This window comes from Gnatocerus cornutus, chromosome 5, assembly GCF_029298725.1.
Source record: "Gnatocerus cornutus isolate USDA-ARS CGAHR chromosome 5, icGnaCorn1.1, whole genome shotgun sequence".
Taxonomy (NCBI): Eukaryota; Metazoa; Arthropoda; class Insecta; order Coleoptera; family Tenebrionidae; genus Gnatocerus; species Gnatocerus cornutus.
In genome coordinates this window covers 13,898,830-13,916,054 of record NC_142237.1, presented here as the reverse complement: position 1 = coordinate 13,916,054, position 17,225 = coordinate 13,898,830, and the positions used below count along the sequence as shown (strand labels likewise).

The following is a 17,225-nucleotide window of genomic DNA, read 5'->3' as shown; positions in this document are numbered from 1 at the left end:
GTGTGATTTTAGTCTGAGCACAAACGCAAAGGGCTCTTCTGGCTCAAATTCCGAGCCAAAGGAGCGACTTCTACGCAACAACAATCCAGCAAGAAATCTGGACGCGAAGTTAATTCTTGGGGAACTCAGGAGGTTGCGACTTGGCTGGAAACTCTACAACTGGCTGAATATATCGATAGTTTCGTTAAAAATGATATAAGGGGACGGGAGCTTCTTACATTGGCAAGGAGGGATCTGAAAGACTTAGGTGTTACTAAAGTAGGACATGTAAAAAGAATACTGCAAGCCATTAAGGATTTGACTCAAGGTTTATAAATAAAAAACCCATAGAATGTGTTGACCAACAATCAAAATATATTACGTAGGATATGTCGGGTGCGATTTTCGATCGAGTTTTTAGGTCCGGGGCCATTTAGAATATAAACAATGTTGGTCAATGCAAAACGGTGTTCCATTTAATTGTCGACGTTAAAAAATGATACCACCCCGTATAGATGTATTGATATTAGTTAAAAATATGAGAAATTGCTGTGATTTCCAAAAAGTATATTCTAGTTATAAAATATAGTTAAGTGTGAAAATGATAGTGTATGTTCGTTCATCAAATCGAGAAATTCATCTATTCTTCAATATAAAACCAAAAATAATTAAAAATTAACTAAAATCGTACGCTTATAAACTTGTTAGGACAATTTTACTGTTATGGTCAAATTCTCTTGAAGAAATAACAAACATTTTATTAATATAACTTATATTCTAAACTAAAAGCAATTATCTTTCCCTAGCAATATATTTCAGCTATAGTCTTCTATCTTTAAGCGCATTGTTTTATCTGTCGTCTTGTCCTGAGACTTTTCATAAAATTTTTATTTACGACACCGCGTTGTTCTAAGCGACCAAATTCTTCAACTGAATAAAATCACAATAGCATTATATCATAAATTAGTGCAATATAGACAAGATACGTACCGTTACATGTGTAGACAACCGTGTAGTCTTCACCATTTGTACATCTATATTTTTAAGCTTTTTTGGATGTTGAAGTATTTATAAAGAATATAGAACTAGTTTAGTACGTTAATTGTAAGAGTCTAAGCTAATCTATGTTGATTTGAGACCTTTCGTTGAATACAGAAGACAGTTAATAGAAGTAACTATGATAATCATTAACTTATTGCCTTTGCATGTTAGCCTAATGTGATTTTTGTGTCAAACTATAGCTTTGTAGTGGAACTTATTTCTAAAACGCTCCTGAAGCGTCTTCTTGTTATAGAGTTGTATTTTTTTCGCACAATACCATATCAAAGACAGGTCATTCCATTTCATAAAGACCTGTTTTTCTTTATGACCTAATAGCGTACCGAGTGACGACACTCGCATTGACGCCCTTTGGCGTCCTTTGTTGACTGCCATAACAGCACTAACCAAAACTTCCTAAACGTGTTATATCTTACTTAGCACAAGATTGTTTGTAGCCTTACGATCATTCCCACGTGTACAAAATGGCTAGTTTTAAGGAATTTTATTACGCATTCCTTTTATTAATTTAAGTCCATTTCGCTCCACTCGGAACAATCATTGATTGAAAGGCAGCACTACTCTAGAAGAGGACCAAAATTTCCTTATCATTTTTAATAACGAGCCGAATTGTTGGTGGGGGCTGCCGTGCCGTTTGGTTGATTAAGCACCGCAATCGCCACCACGAAACGGGTCAATCTTATTCTGTGATTACTTAATTTGTGTTCACCGATTTCTTATTAGTTTGACAGACTTCGAGAACTTTATTCGAACGGGAGTTACATAACTAGGTAGCGTTCTCGAAATCTGTCCCTTTTTACCTAAGACTGCTGTTGAACTTCTGTGATAAAAAATTTGCAGTCACTTTAATAAAATGGCCAGCAATACGACTCCTTCTTTTATATTGTTTAGTGAACTCTCTCTATTGTTTCATACAAGTTAGGTTTGTGAAATGATGAACATATACTTTTATTCGATAAATGAAATTCACGCTAATTTGTTTTTTAGATTTTTTTATTGTAATGTATTATGAAAGATATTAAATATATTTATCTCAACTGTTGTTTTTTATGCAGCATTGAAGACGAGCTATCGTGTTTTTTTTCCCTAAAATCTCCATCATATCTGACACCCCCGGACCCTCCTATCAAAAAAAATTGTATGATATCCCAAAAAAAACAATTTCTGTACCTTCAGTCCGCTTAGAACTGACCGCAGCGTCCTCATGAAGATCCCGAACTTGATCTGATGTGTCTCGGAAAACTGCCGCAAAAACTTATTCAATTCATCCTTATCCAAGTCCTCCATTCTATTCAAATCTTCAGTGAAAGCGGTCAGATACCTCACTTCATTGTCACTGACTTTGTGCCCTTTTGGCGAAACCCAAATAAATTTCAAATCGTTTGAGAGTAAGTCCGGCAGTTTTGTAATTCTGTTGAGCGACCAATTAAGAATGTACTTTACATGATCCGAGCTCAATTCAAGAGAGTCGCATCCCGCAAAGTGGCTCTTCACCATCTGGCGCACGGTTTCCACAAGTTCGCCTTCCTTTCCATTCTCCAACATTCGCTTCAACTCAAGTCTGTTGAACTCCGAAAGCCGCTCCGGCATTAATTTCCCTGAATGTGTGTTGATTCTAGAGAGATCAAACTACAATTTTTATTAGAATCTTGCTGGTGCTAAAACTTACCTGTTGGGTCAACTCGTCGATTGTATAACATTTCGGTTTAACGTTTCGCTCAGTGTCTTTTTCAAAACCACCCCCTGAGTTTGTAATAAAATTAATTAGAGCCAAAGGAAATATTCCGTTGTCTCTATAGTGGCTTATTCTAATGTCTCCTTGTCTTTTACTTAGTTTAGTACCGTCGGGGTTCATTAAAAGAGGTAAATGACCGAATTGGGGTGGCTTCCAATTAAAAGCCCTGGGAAGTACCAGTTAGTTACGGACGGTACAACCAACCTAAAGTTACAAATTTACCTATACAGAAGTAAATGCTTGGTGGTGGAAATTTGCCATTCCACCCCTCGCAAAACGTGGGAAATCTCCATCAAATGATCGTCAACCACATTAGCGAAATGATAAGTTGGAAAACCGTCGGATTTTATTATCACAGGGTCACCTTCACTTGCCGCTATATCATAACTTATGGTACTGTAAATCATATCTTGGAAACTTTCAACCTCTGAGTTTAACTACGGCGACTTTGGTAAAAAAGTAAAGGGGGAATTTAAGTCAAAAGTACTTTAAACCTAATGCATGATGGTACTCCTTGGGACAACTTCTCCTGGATCTGTGAAGGCTCCAAGTTTCTACATCTGTTATCATACTTTGGTATTTCCCGAGCTCTTAGCGCTTCTTTGCGTAGTAATTCTAAGCGTTTCTCTGTACAAAAGCAATGGTAGGCTGAACCGTTTTCAAGTAGCGTCTTAACATGTTCCCTAGGAATATCCAAAGTAGCAGTTTTACCAAAATTAGGGGGTTACCTATATAAGTGGAGCCGTTGCGACTGGATGTAAGGCCCCACATGCCCCCCAGTTTTGGGGCCTTCATGGATCTCAATCCCGCTCCACTGTAAGTCGCGCTGAAGTTGTTCTACCGCCCCCTCTACTAAACGGGTTTGATCAGTGTCTTCAATGCGCAGAATAAATTTCCCGTTGCGAGACTTCGCGAAGAGAAAATTATAAAGGGCGGTACGTAAGCCCCCCAGATGAAGAAATCCTAAAACATTTCTATTGAACTTGTGACATTTTTTTTTAAAGTTACCTGTGGGACTTGGGGCGAAGCGGACTCGGACAATTTCAGGATTTATTCCCGAATTGTGCCTGATTATAAGGGATGTGACAGTCCTTGGAAGTTTGAAATTGAGAATAAACATTTTTTCGAGGTTATGTGAAAACAGTCGCCGGTAAAAAAAATAGAGAAAATAAAATCACCCCCACGCACAAACTTGCACTTTCTTTCCACTTTCTCTATTTCTCACGTTTTGGTTCTTCGTCCTAGTTTTCCATTGCGTTAATATTGTTAGAGTGGCAACCTTGTGTAGGTACTTTTAAGGTTATTTGATGATCCTCCGAATTCATTTATGAAAATCCCATTCAAATGATTCAGTTATTTTAGCAAATCTATAGCCTAAAAGTCCTTAACTACCATGGTGAGTAAGTCCAGTCCATTGTTCAAGAAAAGATCACAAACAGTTTAATGGAGCTGTCAAAATTATTTTGATAGACATAACCTCAACCAGCCTCTGAAAACTGGTAATTTCTAAATTATCATCGTTCTTTCGCAAATTTCAAGTAGAAATCTTTAATCAGAGAATGGTAAGTAAACGCAGGATGGAAAAAATTCGGCGTAAAGTGTTTTTTTAAGTTTGAAGTTCGTCTGTCAAATTTATTTTCAAGCAGCTAACCTAACTTAACTTTTGAAAAGCAACAATATGATGGAAGCCCCCTTGTTTCAGCATAAACTCAAGTCGTCCCAAAGAGAGAAAGTGAAAAAATTTATATCATTTACTCAGACTGGAGAGAATACAGCGATTTATTGCCTTACTCAAAACGATTGGAAGTTAGACTTAGCCAGTGATAATTACTTTCAAAACCCAGATGCTTACTACAAAGAACCTAGAAATGTCGACAAGAAGAAGTTGGAGTTGTTGTACAATAGATACAAAGACCCCACTGAACCAGACAAAATCACTGTTGATGGTATTATGAAATTCTTAGATGATTTAAGTCTACCCCCTGAATCTAAACTCGTTCTAATAATCGCGTGGAAATTCAAAGCAGCTACTCAGTGTGAATTTACTAGAGATGAGTTTGTTAACGGTATGACAGAATTAGGTTGTGATAATATCGATAAGTTAAAAGCCAGACTGTCGACGTTAGAAAATGAAATCCGCGATAATTACAAATTTAAGGACTTTTATCATTTTACGTTTAACTATGCGAAAAATCCGGGCCAGAAAGGACTGGACCTCGATATGGCTATTGCTTACTGGAATATCGTACTAAAAGGAAAATTCAAATTCCTGGATCTATGGTGCACGTTTCTACAGGTGCTCACTTCTGATTGTACTTCTAAAGCATGATGATCTTTTTTTGTAGGAAAACCACAAGAGATCGATTCCAAAAGACACCTGGAATCTCTTACTAGACTTTGCTCAACAAATTGCAGATGATATGAGTAATTATGATGAAGAAGGCGCATGGCCCGTCCTAATTGATGACTTCGTTGAGTGGGCTTCGACGAGAACAAAAGGAAATCAACAACTTAGTACCAGCCAACTTGATTAGCGAAACTATTTATTTGAAAAACAACGTGCCGAATATCAGACTTGGATGACATTAATCTGCCTTTATACTTAATTTTATTTATGACTTTCCTTATGAGGAGATGAGAAAATTCCCTGAAAATGTTAAACCAATCCGTCGCACTGTTACTTTAACAATTTAAGAGAGTAGATGCGCTTTTAGTATTCTTAAATAAAATTTAATACAAATATTGTAGCGGATTGTGCATTCATTAATTATTTTTGTCTGTTGTGAAAGTTTTTTAATTATCGTGTATTACAAGTAACTTGCGACGGTTCCGATTTAATGTCATTCAGTCTGCTTTCTTTTATTTATTAAAAATAGAAAAAATTGTAAATAGCGAACATTATGAAACATTTTGAGCACTAAAATTGTAAATTTTCATCAGCTGTAATAAATAATTATATTGTTTTTAAATAAATTGCCGTTCTTATTTATATCCAGGGCCAAAAGTACTCCAACGCGTCAATTAAGTTAAAAAAAAACAGTCGTAACCTTCCCAAATTTCTGTTAGAAATTTTAATTCGTCCTAAAACAAAATTTTGTTACCAAATAATTATTATTACAACTCTGAATGCATTACAAAATCTATTTTTCTTATTTTTAATTACTTCTGATAATCTTTGCGTTTAAAATATAGAAACGATAATTCGTATAAACCTGGATCATTCTTATAACACTTATTAATGATGTGACTGAACCATAAACACAAGACGTTAAACTTTTCACGGAAAGCCACAGCGATAAGAGCACCTTTATTATCTGCATGTGAATGTGAATCAACCAAAGTTACCTGAAAATAGTATTTGGAAACTTCTTAAAAAATTAAGAATCACTCACCGTTTCTTTCTGTAAAATAAAAAGCACACTTCTGTTATCAGCGATTAAAATTATAAACAAATCGGTGTATTGTTTGATTTGGTTGAAATTGTTCCATTCTTGTAGGTTGCTTTTGATGTTACCATAAAGAGATTGGAATAATGATTCCATGTAGATCATACTTTTCTGAAAAAATTACAATTCGAATATTTCGCTTCTTTTTGATTTTTACCCATTCTGTTAGGCCCTCAGCCCGATATCCAGCGAATTTCATTGCTTCAGGAACGGTCAAATTAAAATTATCCAAAGTACCTTTCGCTTTCAGACTGTCATGAATTTTATTTCCATCGAGAATACTGAATGCAAGTAAATAAATCAATCTTACATTCAAAGGACTGTCCGGTTTGTTAATCTACAAGAATTAATAACTACTTTTTATCAATCGCATCTACTTACAATAATCCTTTCGTGTCTGCAATAAGACGCCATTAAAACGGCAATTAAAGTACAAGCATTGCTCGAAATCGGGACATCTTCATAATTGTAATGACTTTGCGCAAATTTTGACTCGAAGAATGTTACCCTTATCTCAGAATGGTTTTGTAAAGTGTTCGTTTCATACTTTGGAAAAAATGGTAGTTCGGAACAATCAGACATTTTACATTTGATAATTTTGACATATTTGTAACACTTCACTTCAAAATTTCGTTGCCTCCTGCCAAAGCAACTTATTTTTGGACTTGAGATTTAACATAAAAGTCAAGAAACGCAGAGGTTATCAAAGAGATTATTCCATGCGAGGAATTATAGAGTTGTTTGTGTTGGAGACTTCGGAAAAAAATGAAGAAATAAAAATCTGGAATTGGGGCACAGAGCTATTGGTTCAAGGTGCTTGCAGCTAAGATTATTTGTAACAGAAATTTGATTAATAATCCAAAAACAACAACAAGAATATAATTGTTTAGATAACTTTAAAAGAATACAATTTCTAGGAAGTTTTATAATTGAAAGTGGAAGATGATCCTGCTGAAAATCGTGTCATGATCGAAGAATATTTGTTCAAATGGTTTAAAAAATTCATCAATTCATCAAATCAACTTTCCGAAACTTTGATCGGCCATAACTCAGTTATTTGTTGTCGGATCTGAATTTAAATCCTAGATTTGGAATCTGCGGAAAATTCTGCGTACACTGATGTATAATAAAATAAGCGAGATATCGATATCAGAAGTTTGGCCATAGTTTTAGTCATGAATTTTTGCGAAAATTTGCAAATTTTGACTGTAAAAAAATCAAAGAACTATTTCTTATGTAAAAAATCGCGAGAAAAACGATGGCGGAAACCGCATCTCAATATCTGGAATAATTTCCGAGATATCGAGCACGAATTGTTTCGAACCTTCAAAAATTTGGCCCTCTGGCAACAACCCAAAAATTCAAACGACCATAACTCAGTTATTTGTTGACGAAAATTGAAAATTCTCATGTTTTTGGATTCAACGTGACATTCTGCGTAAAGTGAGCCCAGATTTGTTGAGTTTGCGTAATAAATAAACGAGGCATTGGCCATAAACTGTTTTGGAAACATCATTTTAGGGTGATTTTCAATCAATGTTTTCAAACTGGAAACGACGATTAATGGCATTGAATTATACATCAGTCGAAAAAGGAGGTCAAAATCTATCTATTGGTCAAATTTGAGATCTATCGGACAAATAGTTTACGAGTTATGGCCAAAAATAAAAAAAATGAAAAATTTTCATCGTTTGAGTCGCAATTTTTTTTTCGCAAAAAATCGACTATCGAATTTTGGGATTTTGAGAACATTTTCTAACGTAAAATGCGCCGAAAAAAACGATGGCGCAAACAGCATCTCAATATCTATAATAGTTTCCGAGATATTTAACTTTAAAAATTACGAAAAATGAGAAAAAATGAAAATCAACTTTCCAAAACTTTGATCGGCCATAACTCAGTTATTTGTTGTCGGATCTGAATTTAAATCCCTGATTTGGAATCTGCGCAAAATTCTGCGTACACTGATGTATGATAACTTAAGTTTACTCTAAAAAATAAGCAAGATATCGATATCAGAAGTTTGGCCATAGTTTTAGTCATGAATTTTTGCGAAAATTTGCAAATTTCGACTGTAGAAAAATCAAACAACTATTTCTTATGTAAAAAATCGCGAGAAAAACGATGGCGGAAACCGCATCTCAATATCTGGAATAATTTCCGAGATATCGAGCACGAATTGTTTCGAACCTTCAAAAATTTGGCCCTCTGGCAACAACCCAAAAATTCAAACGACCATAACTCAGTTGTTTGTTGACGAAAATTGAAAATTCTCATGTTTTTGGATTCAATGTGACATTCTGCGTAAAATGAGCCCAGATTTGTTGAGTTTGCGTAATAAATAAACGAGGCATTGGCCATAAACTGTTTTGGAAACATCATTTTAGGGTGATTTTCAATCAATGTTTTCAAACTGAAAACGACGATTAATGGCATTGAATTATACATCAGTCGAAAAAGGAGGTCAAAATCTATCTATTGGTCAAATTTGAGATCTATCGGACAAATAGTTTACGAGTTATGGCCAAAAATAAAAAAAATGAAAAATTTTCATCGTTTGAGTCGCAATTTTTTTTTCGCAAAAAATCGACTATCGAATTTTGGGATTTTGAGAACATTTTCTAACGTAAAATGCGCCGAAAAAAACGATGGCGCAAACAGCATCTCAATATCTATAATAGTTTCCGAGATATTTAACTTTAAAAATTACGAAAAATGAGAAAAAATGAAAATCAACTTTCCAAAACTTTGATCGGCCATAACCCAGTTATTTGTTGTCGGATCTGAATTTAAATCCCTGATTTGGAATCTGCGCAAAATTCTGCGTACACTGATGTATGATAACTTAAGTTTACTCTAAAAAATAAGCAAGATATCGATATCAGAAGTTTGGCCATAGTTTTAGTCATGAATTTTTGCGAAAATTTGCAAATTTCGACTGTAGAAAAATCAAACAACTATTTCTTATGTAAAAAATCGCGAGAAAAACGATGGCGGAAACCGCATCTCAATATCTGGAATAATTTCCGAGATATCGAGCACGAATTGTTTCGAACCTTCAAAAATTTGGCCCTCTGGCAACAACCCAAAAATTCAAACGACCATAACTCAGTTATTTGTTGACGAAAATTGAAAATTCTCATGTTTTTGGATTCAACGTGACATTCTGCGTAAAATGAGCCCAGATTTGTTGAGTTTGCGTAATAAATAAACGAGGCATTGGCCATAAACTGTTTTGGAAACATCATTTTAGGGTGATTTTCAATCAATGTTTTCAAACTGAAAACGACGATTAATGGCATTGAATTATACATCAGTCGAAAAAGGAGGTCAAAATCTATCTATTGGTCAAATTTGAGATCTATCGGACAAATAGTTTACGAGTTATGGCCAAAAATAAAAAAAATGAAAAATTTTCATCGTTTGAGTCGCAATTTTTTTTTCGCAAAAAATCGACTATCGAATTTTGGGATTTTGAGAACATTTTCTAACGTAAAATGCGCCGAAAAAAACGATGGCGCAAACAGCATCTCAATATCTATAATAGTTTCCGAGATATTTAACATTAAAAATTACGAAAAATGAGAAAAAATGAAAATCAACTTTCCAAAACTTTGATCGGCCATAACTCAGTTATTTGTTGTCGGATCTGAATTTAAATCCCTGATTTGGAATCTGCGCAAAATTCTGCGTACACTGATGTATGATAACTTAAGTTTACTCTAAAAAATAAGCAAGATATCGATATCAGAAGTTTGGCCATAGTTTTAGTCATGAATTTTTGCGAAAATTTGCAAATTTCGACTGTAGAAAAATCAAACAACTATTTCTTATGTAAAAAATCGCGAGAAAAACGATGGCGGAAACCGCATCTCAATATCTGGAATAATTTCCGAGATATCGAGCACGAATTGTTTCGAACCTTCAAAAATTTGGCCCTCTGGCAACAACCCAAAAATTCAAACGACCATAACTCAGTTATTTGTTGACGAAAATTGAAAATTCTCATGTTTTTGGATTCAACGTGACATTCTGCGTAAAATGAGCCCAGATTTGTTGAGTTTGCGTAATAAATAAACGAGGCATTGGCCATAAACTGTTTTGGAAACATCATTTTAGGGTGATTTTCAATCAATGTTTTCAAACTGAAAACGACGATTAATGGCATTGAATTATACATCAGTCGAAAAAGGAGGTCAAAATCTATCTATTAGTCAAATTTGAGATCTATCGGACAAATAGTTTACGAGTTATGGCCAAAAATAAAAAAAATGAAAAATTTTCATCGTTTGAGTCGCAATTTTTTTTTCGCAAAAAATCGACTATCGAATTTTGGGCTTTTGAGAACATTTTCTAACCTAAAATGCGCCGAAAAAAACGATGGCGCAAACAGCATCTCAATATCTATAATAGTTTCCGAGATATTTAACTTTAAAAATTACGAAAAATGAGAAAAAATGAAAATCAACTTTCCAAAACTTTGATCGGCCATAACTCAGTTATTTGTTGTCGGATCTGAATTTAAATCCCTGATTTGGAATCTGCGCAAAATTCTGCGTACACTGATGTATGATAACTTAAGTTTACTCTAAAAAATAAGCAAGATATCGATATCAGAAGTTTGGCCATAGTTTTAGTCATGAATTTTTGCGAAAATTTGCAAATTTCGACTGTAGAAAAATCAAACAACTATTTCTTATGTAAAAAATCGCGAGAAAAACGATGGCGGAAACCGCATCTCAACATCTGGAATAATTTCCGTGATATCGAGCACGAATTGTTTCGAACCTTCAAAAATTTGGCCCTCTGGCAACAACCCAAAAATTCAAACGACCATAACTCAGTTGTTTGTTGACGAAAATTGAAAATTCTCATGTTTTTGGATTCAACGTGACATTCTGCGTAAAATGAGCCCAGATTTGTTGAGTTTGCGTAATAAATAAACGAGGCATTGGCCATAAACTGTTTTGGAAACATCATTTTAGGGTGATTTTCAATCAATGTTTTCAAACTGAAAACGACGATTAATGGCATTGAATTATACATCAGTCGAAAAAGGAGGTCAAAATCTATCTATTAGTCAAATTTGAGATCTATCGGACAAATAGTTTACGAGTTATGGCCAAAAATAAAAAAAATGAAAAATTTTCATCGTTTGAGTCGCAATTTTTTTTTCGCAAAAAATCGACTATCGAATTTTGGGCTTTTGAGAACATTTTCTAACCTAAAATGCGCCGAAAAAAACGATGGCGCAAACAGCATCTCAATATCTATAATAGTTTCCGAGATATTTAACTTTAAAAATTACGAAAAATGAGAAAAAATGAAAATCAACTTTCCAAAACTTTGATCGGCCATAACTCAGTTATTTGTTGTCGGATCTGAATTTAAATCCCTGATTTGGAATCTGCGCAAAATTCTGCGTACACTGATGTATGATAACTTAAGTTTACTCTAAAAAATAAGCAAGATATCGATATCAGAAGTTTGGCCATAGTTTTAGTCATGAATTTTTGCGAAAATTTGCAAATTTCGACTGTAGAAAAATCAAACAACTATTTCTTATGTAAAAAATCGCGAGAAAAACGATGGCGGAAACCGCATCTCAATATCTGGAATAATTTCCGAGATATCGAGCACGAATTGTTTCGAACCTTCAAAAATTTGGCCCTCTGGCAACAACCCAAAAATTCAAACGACCATAACTCAGTTATTTGTTGACGAAAATTGAAAATTCTCATGTTTTTGGATTCAACGTGACATTCTGCGTAAAATGAGCCCAGATTTGTTGAGTTTGCGTAATAAATAAACGAGGCATTGGCCATAAACTGTTTTGGAAACATCATTTTAGGGTGATTTTCAATCAATGTTTTCAAACTGAAAACGACGATTAATGGCATTGAATTATACATCAGTCGAAAAAGGAGGTCAAAATCTATCTATTAGTCAAATTTGAGATCTATCGGACAAATAGTTTACGAGTTATGGCCAAAAATAAAAAAAATGAAAAATTTTCATCGTTTGAGTCGCAATTTTTTTTTCGCAAAAAATCGACTATCGAATTTTGGGATTTTGAGAACATTTTCTAACCTAAAATGCGCCGAAAAAAACGATGGCGCAAACAGCATCTCAATATCTATAATAGTTTCCGAGATATTTAACTTTAAAAATTACGAAAAATGAGAAAAAATGAAAATCAACTTTCCAAAACTTTGATCGGCCATAACTCAGTTATTTGTTGTCGGATCTGAATTTAAATCCCTGATTTGGAATCTGCGCAAAATTCTGCGTACACTGATGTATGATAACTTAAGTTTACTCTAAAAAATAAGCAAGATATCGATATCAGAAGTTTGGCCATAGTTTTAGTCATGAATTTTTGCGAAAATTTGCAAATTTCGACTGTAGAAAAATCAAACAACTATTTCTTATGTAAAAAATCGCGAGAAAAACGATGGCGCAAACCGCATCTCAATATATGAAATAGTTTCCGAGATATCGAGCACGAATTGTTTTGAACCGTCAAAAATTTGGCCCTCTGGCGACAACCCGAAATTTCAAACGGCCATAACTCAGTTATTTACTGACAAAAATTCAAAAATTATCATGTTTTTGAAATCAGCGTGAAATTCTGCGTAAAATGAGACTCAAATTTGTGAGTTTGCTGAATAAATAAACGAGGTATTGGCCAAAAACTGTTTTGGAAACATCATTTTAGGGTCATTTTCAATCAATGTTTTCAAAATGAAAACGACGTTTAATAGCAATGAATTATACATCAGTCGAAAGAGGAGCTCGAAATCGATCTACTGGCTAAATTTAAGATCGATCGGACAAATAGTTTACAAACTATGGCCAAAAATAAAAAAAATGAAAAATTTTCATCGTTTGAGTCCGAATTTTTTTTCGCGAAAAATCGACTATCGAATTTTGGGCTTTTGAGAACATTTTCTAACGCAAAATGAGCCGAAAAAAACGATGGCGCAAACAGCATCTCAATATCTCAAATAGTTTTCGAGATATTTAACTTTAAAAATTACGAAAAATGAGGAAAAATGAAAATCAACTTTCCGAAACTTTGATCGGCCATACCTCAGTTATTTGTTGTCAGATCTGAATTTAAATCCCAGATTTGAAATCTGCGGAAAATTCTGCGTACACTGATGTTTAATAACTTAAGTTTACTCGAAAAAATAAGCGAGATGTCGATATCAGAAGTTTGGTATAGTTTTTGTCATAAATTTTCGCGAAAATTGCGTTTTTTATGTAGGTGATGTACCTATTTGTCGAACATTTAATTAACCACGGAAACTCACAGTGTTAATCACATCACTCTGACGTCACACGCTTCAACAGACCTTTACTTTATGAACACACCCCTGTTGTCCTGAATGAAGAACAAACAGAAGATATATGAAGACGTATGAAGCAAGACGTATGAAAAACAAAAAAAACTTTCAAATACCAGAAGCAAAGGAATACTCAAAAACTTATGGAAAGTTTCTAAAAAGATATTATTTTCAAGAGTGTCTTGATATCGCGCGTTTCTGCGAATATCCATCCGAAGAAAAGAATGACTAAAATCTTTAAATAAGTCTACCAACATGATAATCTAAGAAGGAAACAACAGCTTACGCAAATCGCCGAATTATTCAATTCCGTACCTTCAACAACAACAAACTTTAAAATTGCCCCCATTGCTCATTTGAATAATTAAAATTTCTTCTGTGAACTATAATTTCAACAAGAACGATAAAGCGATTTTTACACCGCTTTCAATGTTCTTCCCCTTCTATAAAAACGATGACGATTCTTATGAGAAATTGGCTAAAAGAGTTGACCAAGAAAATAACCGACTAGTATCTCGTGAACTGTTTTACAATAAACATCGTGGGTACCATGAAAATTTTGATTTGTGCCGTTTTGGCCTTAGGGGCTTATGTCGCCGCCGACGATAAAGTGGTGTGTTATTATAACAGCAAAGCTTATTTCAGAGAAGGTAAGAGGATATTTAAAATTGGTCAAATCGAAAATCAATAAAGATATTAAATGTGTTGTTATCGGTGCCCATACTAAGAAGTCGATTTTTTATTTATTGTCACGTTTCATTCCGCGAAAAAAATAATCCCAGCAATTAAAATCAGGCACGGAAGCTGTGAGTTTTTAAGGATAATAATAATGCTATTATCGAGTTCAAGGTGGTTTTTTGATGTGGAAAAAGATATTACCAAACCAGTGAATAAATCGTCTTTGTTATTTGTCAGCGTTACGCACATCTGAATTTCAATCAGTTTTTTTTATCTTATTATTATTCAATGTTAAAACCTTTTGTGGTTTCTTTAACAAATTTTAGAACTCCCGGTAAAAACACTAAATTCACACCTTCGTATTAGCTAAGATATAAAACGAATGTTATGTAAATCAATCGAACATCTTATACAACTTATATTATTTAATTAAAATAAATTTCCAAATAAAAAAAGTGAAAAAGTCAAAATGATTCCAAACGAAGCACAAAAAGGTGTTATTAATAATAATTATTTCTCCACTTTTCTCATAGGTGATTACCTTGAACATGGAAATATAATATAAATAGAGCGTTCCGACCATGAACAATTTTAATAAGAATTATTAATTTTTTACTTATTGTTGAAGACTGTATTATGCATATCTTTGGACCTAGTTTCTAGAAAGTTCAAGATCTTATTTAACTCTTTTTATTAATAATATTTATTCAATACACTTTCCAAGAAAGATTTATGTAAATGATCTAAAAGGTCATCGCATTATCAATTGATTTTTTCGAATAAATGTGACGTTCTTGAACATAATTTAATTATGGCCACTGTCTGTATAAACTGTTGCGTAAGTTGTCCGTAAAATGCAATCTGTTTACAAAATGACGCTTTTTAGCATTAAAAAACCACATAATTTGTTTTAAGTACGTTTATGTATTTATCTGTTTATTGTTTTTCTTATTCCTTATTTACATTTTTGTTCTTTCTGCGTTTGCTTGCTGTATTCTTCATTGTTCAGTCCTTTTATTTGTTATTAAATACAAGTTTAAATCAATCAATTAATTCGATAATAACAACAAACAAATTCATTATTCAACAAATCGATAAGAAAAAATTTAGAATTTTAAAACACAACAAAATATAAAATGACATGTTACTTATTTTCATCTTCACGAAGGTCAAGGAAAATTCGACACCAACTTCATAGACCCAGCCCTACAATTCTGCACACATCTGGTTTATGGATACGCTGGGATCAACCAAGACACCCACAAACTAGTTCCACTAAACGATCACTTTGACGTAACCAGAGACAATTACAGACAGATCACAAATCTTAAGAGACGATACCCAGGACTCAGAGTTCTCTTATCAGTTGGTGGAAACGAAGATATTGGAGATGATCATAATCTCAAATACAGAACTATTGTCAGTTTATTATTTTTTATTAAAAAACAATCTAAGAAAACATTTTTAGCTTGAGTCCGTCGATCATCGCTTAAACTTCGTGAACTCTGCTCAAGCTTTGATCAAGAATTATGGTTTCGATGGTCTAGATTTGGCGTGGGAGTTCCCAGAGACGAAACCAAAGAAGATCCGTGGAAGTATCAGTAAGTCTTCGAAATTTGTTTAGTTATAAATCTTATCATTTCGCAATTTAGGTTCGTTCTTCAGCAAGTTGAAACACAAGATCGTTGGTGAGTCTGTAATCGATGACAAAGCGGAAGAGCACAAAGAACAATTCACTGCTTTCGTCCGCGAGCTCAGAAACGCATTCCGCCACGACGGCCTCCTCTTAACACTATCAGTTCTTCCCAATGTCAACAGCTCCGGTAAGTCCTAACAAAACGTTCGATCTTCTCTACCGTTTCTTTTATAGTTTTCTACGACCCTCGTGCGTTAGCCCCCAATCTCGACTTCATCACCCTTCAAGCTTTCGATTTTTACACCCCCAAGCGCAATCCCAAAGAAGCCGATTACCCTGCACCTCTCTACGAATTAATCGACAGAAAAACCGATGAAAATGTTGATTATCAAGTACGATACTGGTTACAAAAGGGAGCTCCCAACAATAAAGTAATTTTGGGAATCCCCGCATATGGGCGCGCTTGGAAAATGGACGAAGATTCCTCAATTAGTGGAGTACCACCATTGAGCATTGATGGCCCCGCTGAAGCTGGGCCTTACAGTAAAGAAGAAGGGTTGTTGAGTTACCCCGAAATTTGCGTGAAACTCGCTAATCCTCAAAAGTTGACTACCGCCGCCGGGAAACATTTGAGGAAGATGGGAGATCCATCAAAGAGGAAAGGTAAGATTTCGAATGTGGTGGGTCGGGGGTGATGGGACTTTTTTGTAGAGTGGAAGAGAAATGATGCTACTAAAAGATATGGTAATGTTTATGTATTTTGTTGTTTTATAGTATTACTGCGAGAAAATACCAATCCGTTTCGTTTCAGGTACTTTTGCTTTCCGTGCACCTGATGAAAACGAAGAAGGAGGAATCTGGGTAGGGTACGAAGATCCTGACACTGCAGGAAACAAAGCTTCTTATGCCAAAGCCAAAGGATTGGGTGGAATTGCAGTTATCGATATTACTTTGGACGACTTCAGAGGTCTTTGCACCGGCGACAAATATCCGATTTTGCGTGCTGCTAAGTTTCGCTTGTAATTGCAAACGAATTCCATTGTCATGACTTTTTTATTGTAATTTTCTTTCAAACCGTGATACACAATTCAGCAAATAAAATTTTACACGTATTAATTTTGTAAGTTTTATTTATTCGTATCGGTACCATAAAAACCAAAAAAAAATGCAAGAATATAAATACTTAAAAAGGGTTTCTGTTTCAAGTTACTGCTGCCCCAATTCTGCTTTTTCTTGCTTCTTGCACTTTGAGTTCTTGGTCCAGGTTTTGGCCTCAGCTTGTTAGAATGGCATTAAAAAATAAATGATGATCCAATTTGTATAATTATGGTAAACAAGCATTA

The 17,225-nt window shown here is 34.4% G+C and overlaps 5 protein-coding genes across 11 annotated transcripts in view; 3 read left to right on the top strand and 2 right to left on the bottom strand.

Annotated features, from left to right (window-relative positions):
* Positions 1 to 2,105, top strand: part of LOC148174851 (diacylglycerol kinase eta) — a 57,856-nt gene extending 55,751 nt beyond the window's left edge. For all 4 annotated transcript variants that reach the window (XM_088037623.1, XM_088037622.1, XM_088037621.1 and 1 more), the window contains one exon: positions 13 to 2,105. In XM_088037623.1, coding sequence (XP_087893749.1) covers positions 13 to 315 — 303 coding nt within the window. In that variant the 3' untranslated portion in view covers positions 316 to 2,105. The remainder of the gene's footprint in view (positions 1 to 12) is intronic.
* GluRS-m (putative glutamate--tRNA ligase, mitochondrial) lies at positions 2,043 to 4,006 on the bottom strand. Its single transcript, XM_088037625.1, has 7 exons — positions 3,782 to 4,006; positions 3,502 to 3,736; positions 3,261 to 3,456; positions 2,996 to 3,210; positions 2,708 to 2,939; positions 2,209 to 2,667; positions 2,043 to 2,161 (listed from the first exon to the last, which is right to left on the bottom strand). Exons 1-7 carry the CDS (start codon positions 3,891 to 3,893, stop codon positions 2,072 to 2,074), a joined length of 1,539 nt encoding a protein of 512 aa, XP_087893751.1. The 5' UTR covers positions 3,894 to 4,006; the 3' UTR covers positions 2,043 to 2,071.
* A 72-nt stretch (positions 4,007 to 4,078) lies between these two features.
* Positions 4,079 to 5,746, top strand: SCCRO (defective in cullin neddylation 1 domain containing SCCRO). 2 transcript variants are annotated; one of them, XM_088037626.1, is made up of 3 exons: positions 4,079 to 4,169; positions 4,476 to 5,069; positions 5,119 to 5,746. In XM_088037626.1, the coding sequence occupies exons 1-3, from the start codon at positions 4,167 to 4,169 to the stop codon at positions 5,305 to 5,307; spliced, it is 786 nt and encodes a 261-aa protein (XP_087893752.1). In that variant the 5' UTR covers positions 4,079 to 4,166; the 3' UTR covers positions 5,308 to 5,746. The 2 variants fall into 2 exon arrangements, with proteins under 2 accessions (XP_087893752.1, XP_087893753.1); XM_088037627.1 differs by lacking the exon at positions 4,079 to 4,169 and adding an exon at positions 4,245 to 4,335.
* LOC148174848 (uncharacterized) lies at positions 5,300 to 6,890 on the bottom strand. Of its 2 annotated transcripts, XM_088037629.1 has the most exons (5): positions 6,601 to 6,890; positions 6,377 to 6,556; positions 6,166 to 6,330; positions 5,909 to 6,118; positions 5,300 to 5,854 (listed from the first exon to the last, which is right to left on the bottom strand). In XM_088037629.1, the coding sequence occupies exons 1-4, from the start codon at positions 6,799 to 6,801 to the stop codon at positions 5,933 to 5,935; spliced, it is 732 nt and encodes a 243-aa protein (XP_087893755.1). In that variant the 5' UTR covers positions 6,802 to 6,890; the 3' UTR covers positions 5,300 to 5,854; positions 5,909 to 5,932. The 2 variants fall into 2 exon arrangements, with proteins under 2 accessions (XP_087893755.1, XP_087893754.1); XM_088037628.1 differs by having other exon boundaries at positions 5,300 to 6,118.
* A 7,171-nt stretch (positions 6,891 to 14,061) lies between these two features.
* Positions 14,062 to 16,998, top strand: LOC148174847 (chitinase-like protein Idgf4). Of its 2 annotated transcripts, XM_088037370.1 has the most exons (7): positions 14,062 to 14,218; positions 15,415 to 15,665; positions 15,715 to 15,847; positions 15,899 to 16,069; positions 16,117 to 16,545; positions 16,594 to 16,626; positions 16,694 to 16,998. In XM_088037370.1, exons 1-7 carry the CDS (start codon positions 14,119 to 14,121, stop codon positions 16,903 to 16,905), a joined length of 1,329 nt encoding a protein of 442 aa, XP_087893496.1. In that variant the 5' UTR covers positions 14,062 to 14,118; the 3' UTR covers positions 16,906 to 16,998. The 2 variants fall into 2 exon arrangements, with proteins under 2 accessions (XP_087893496.1, XP_087893497.1); XM_088037371.1 differs by lacking the exon at positions 16,594 to 16,626 and having other exon boundaries at positions 14,063 to 14,218.
* Positions 16,999 to 17,225: the final 227 nt, after the last annotated feature.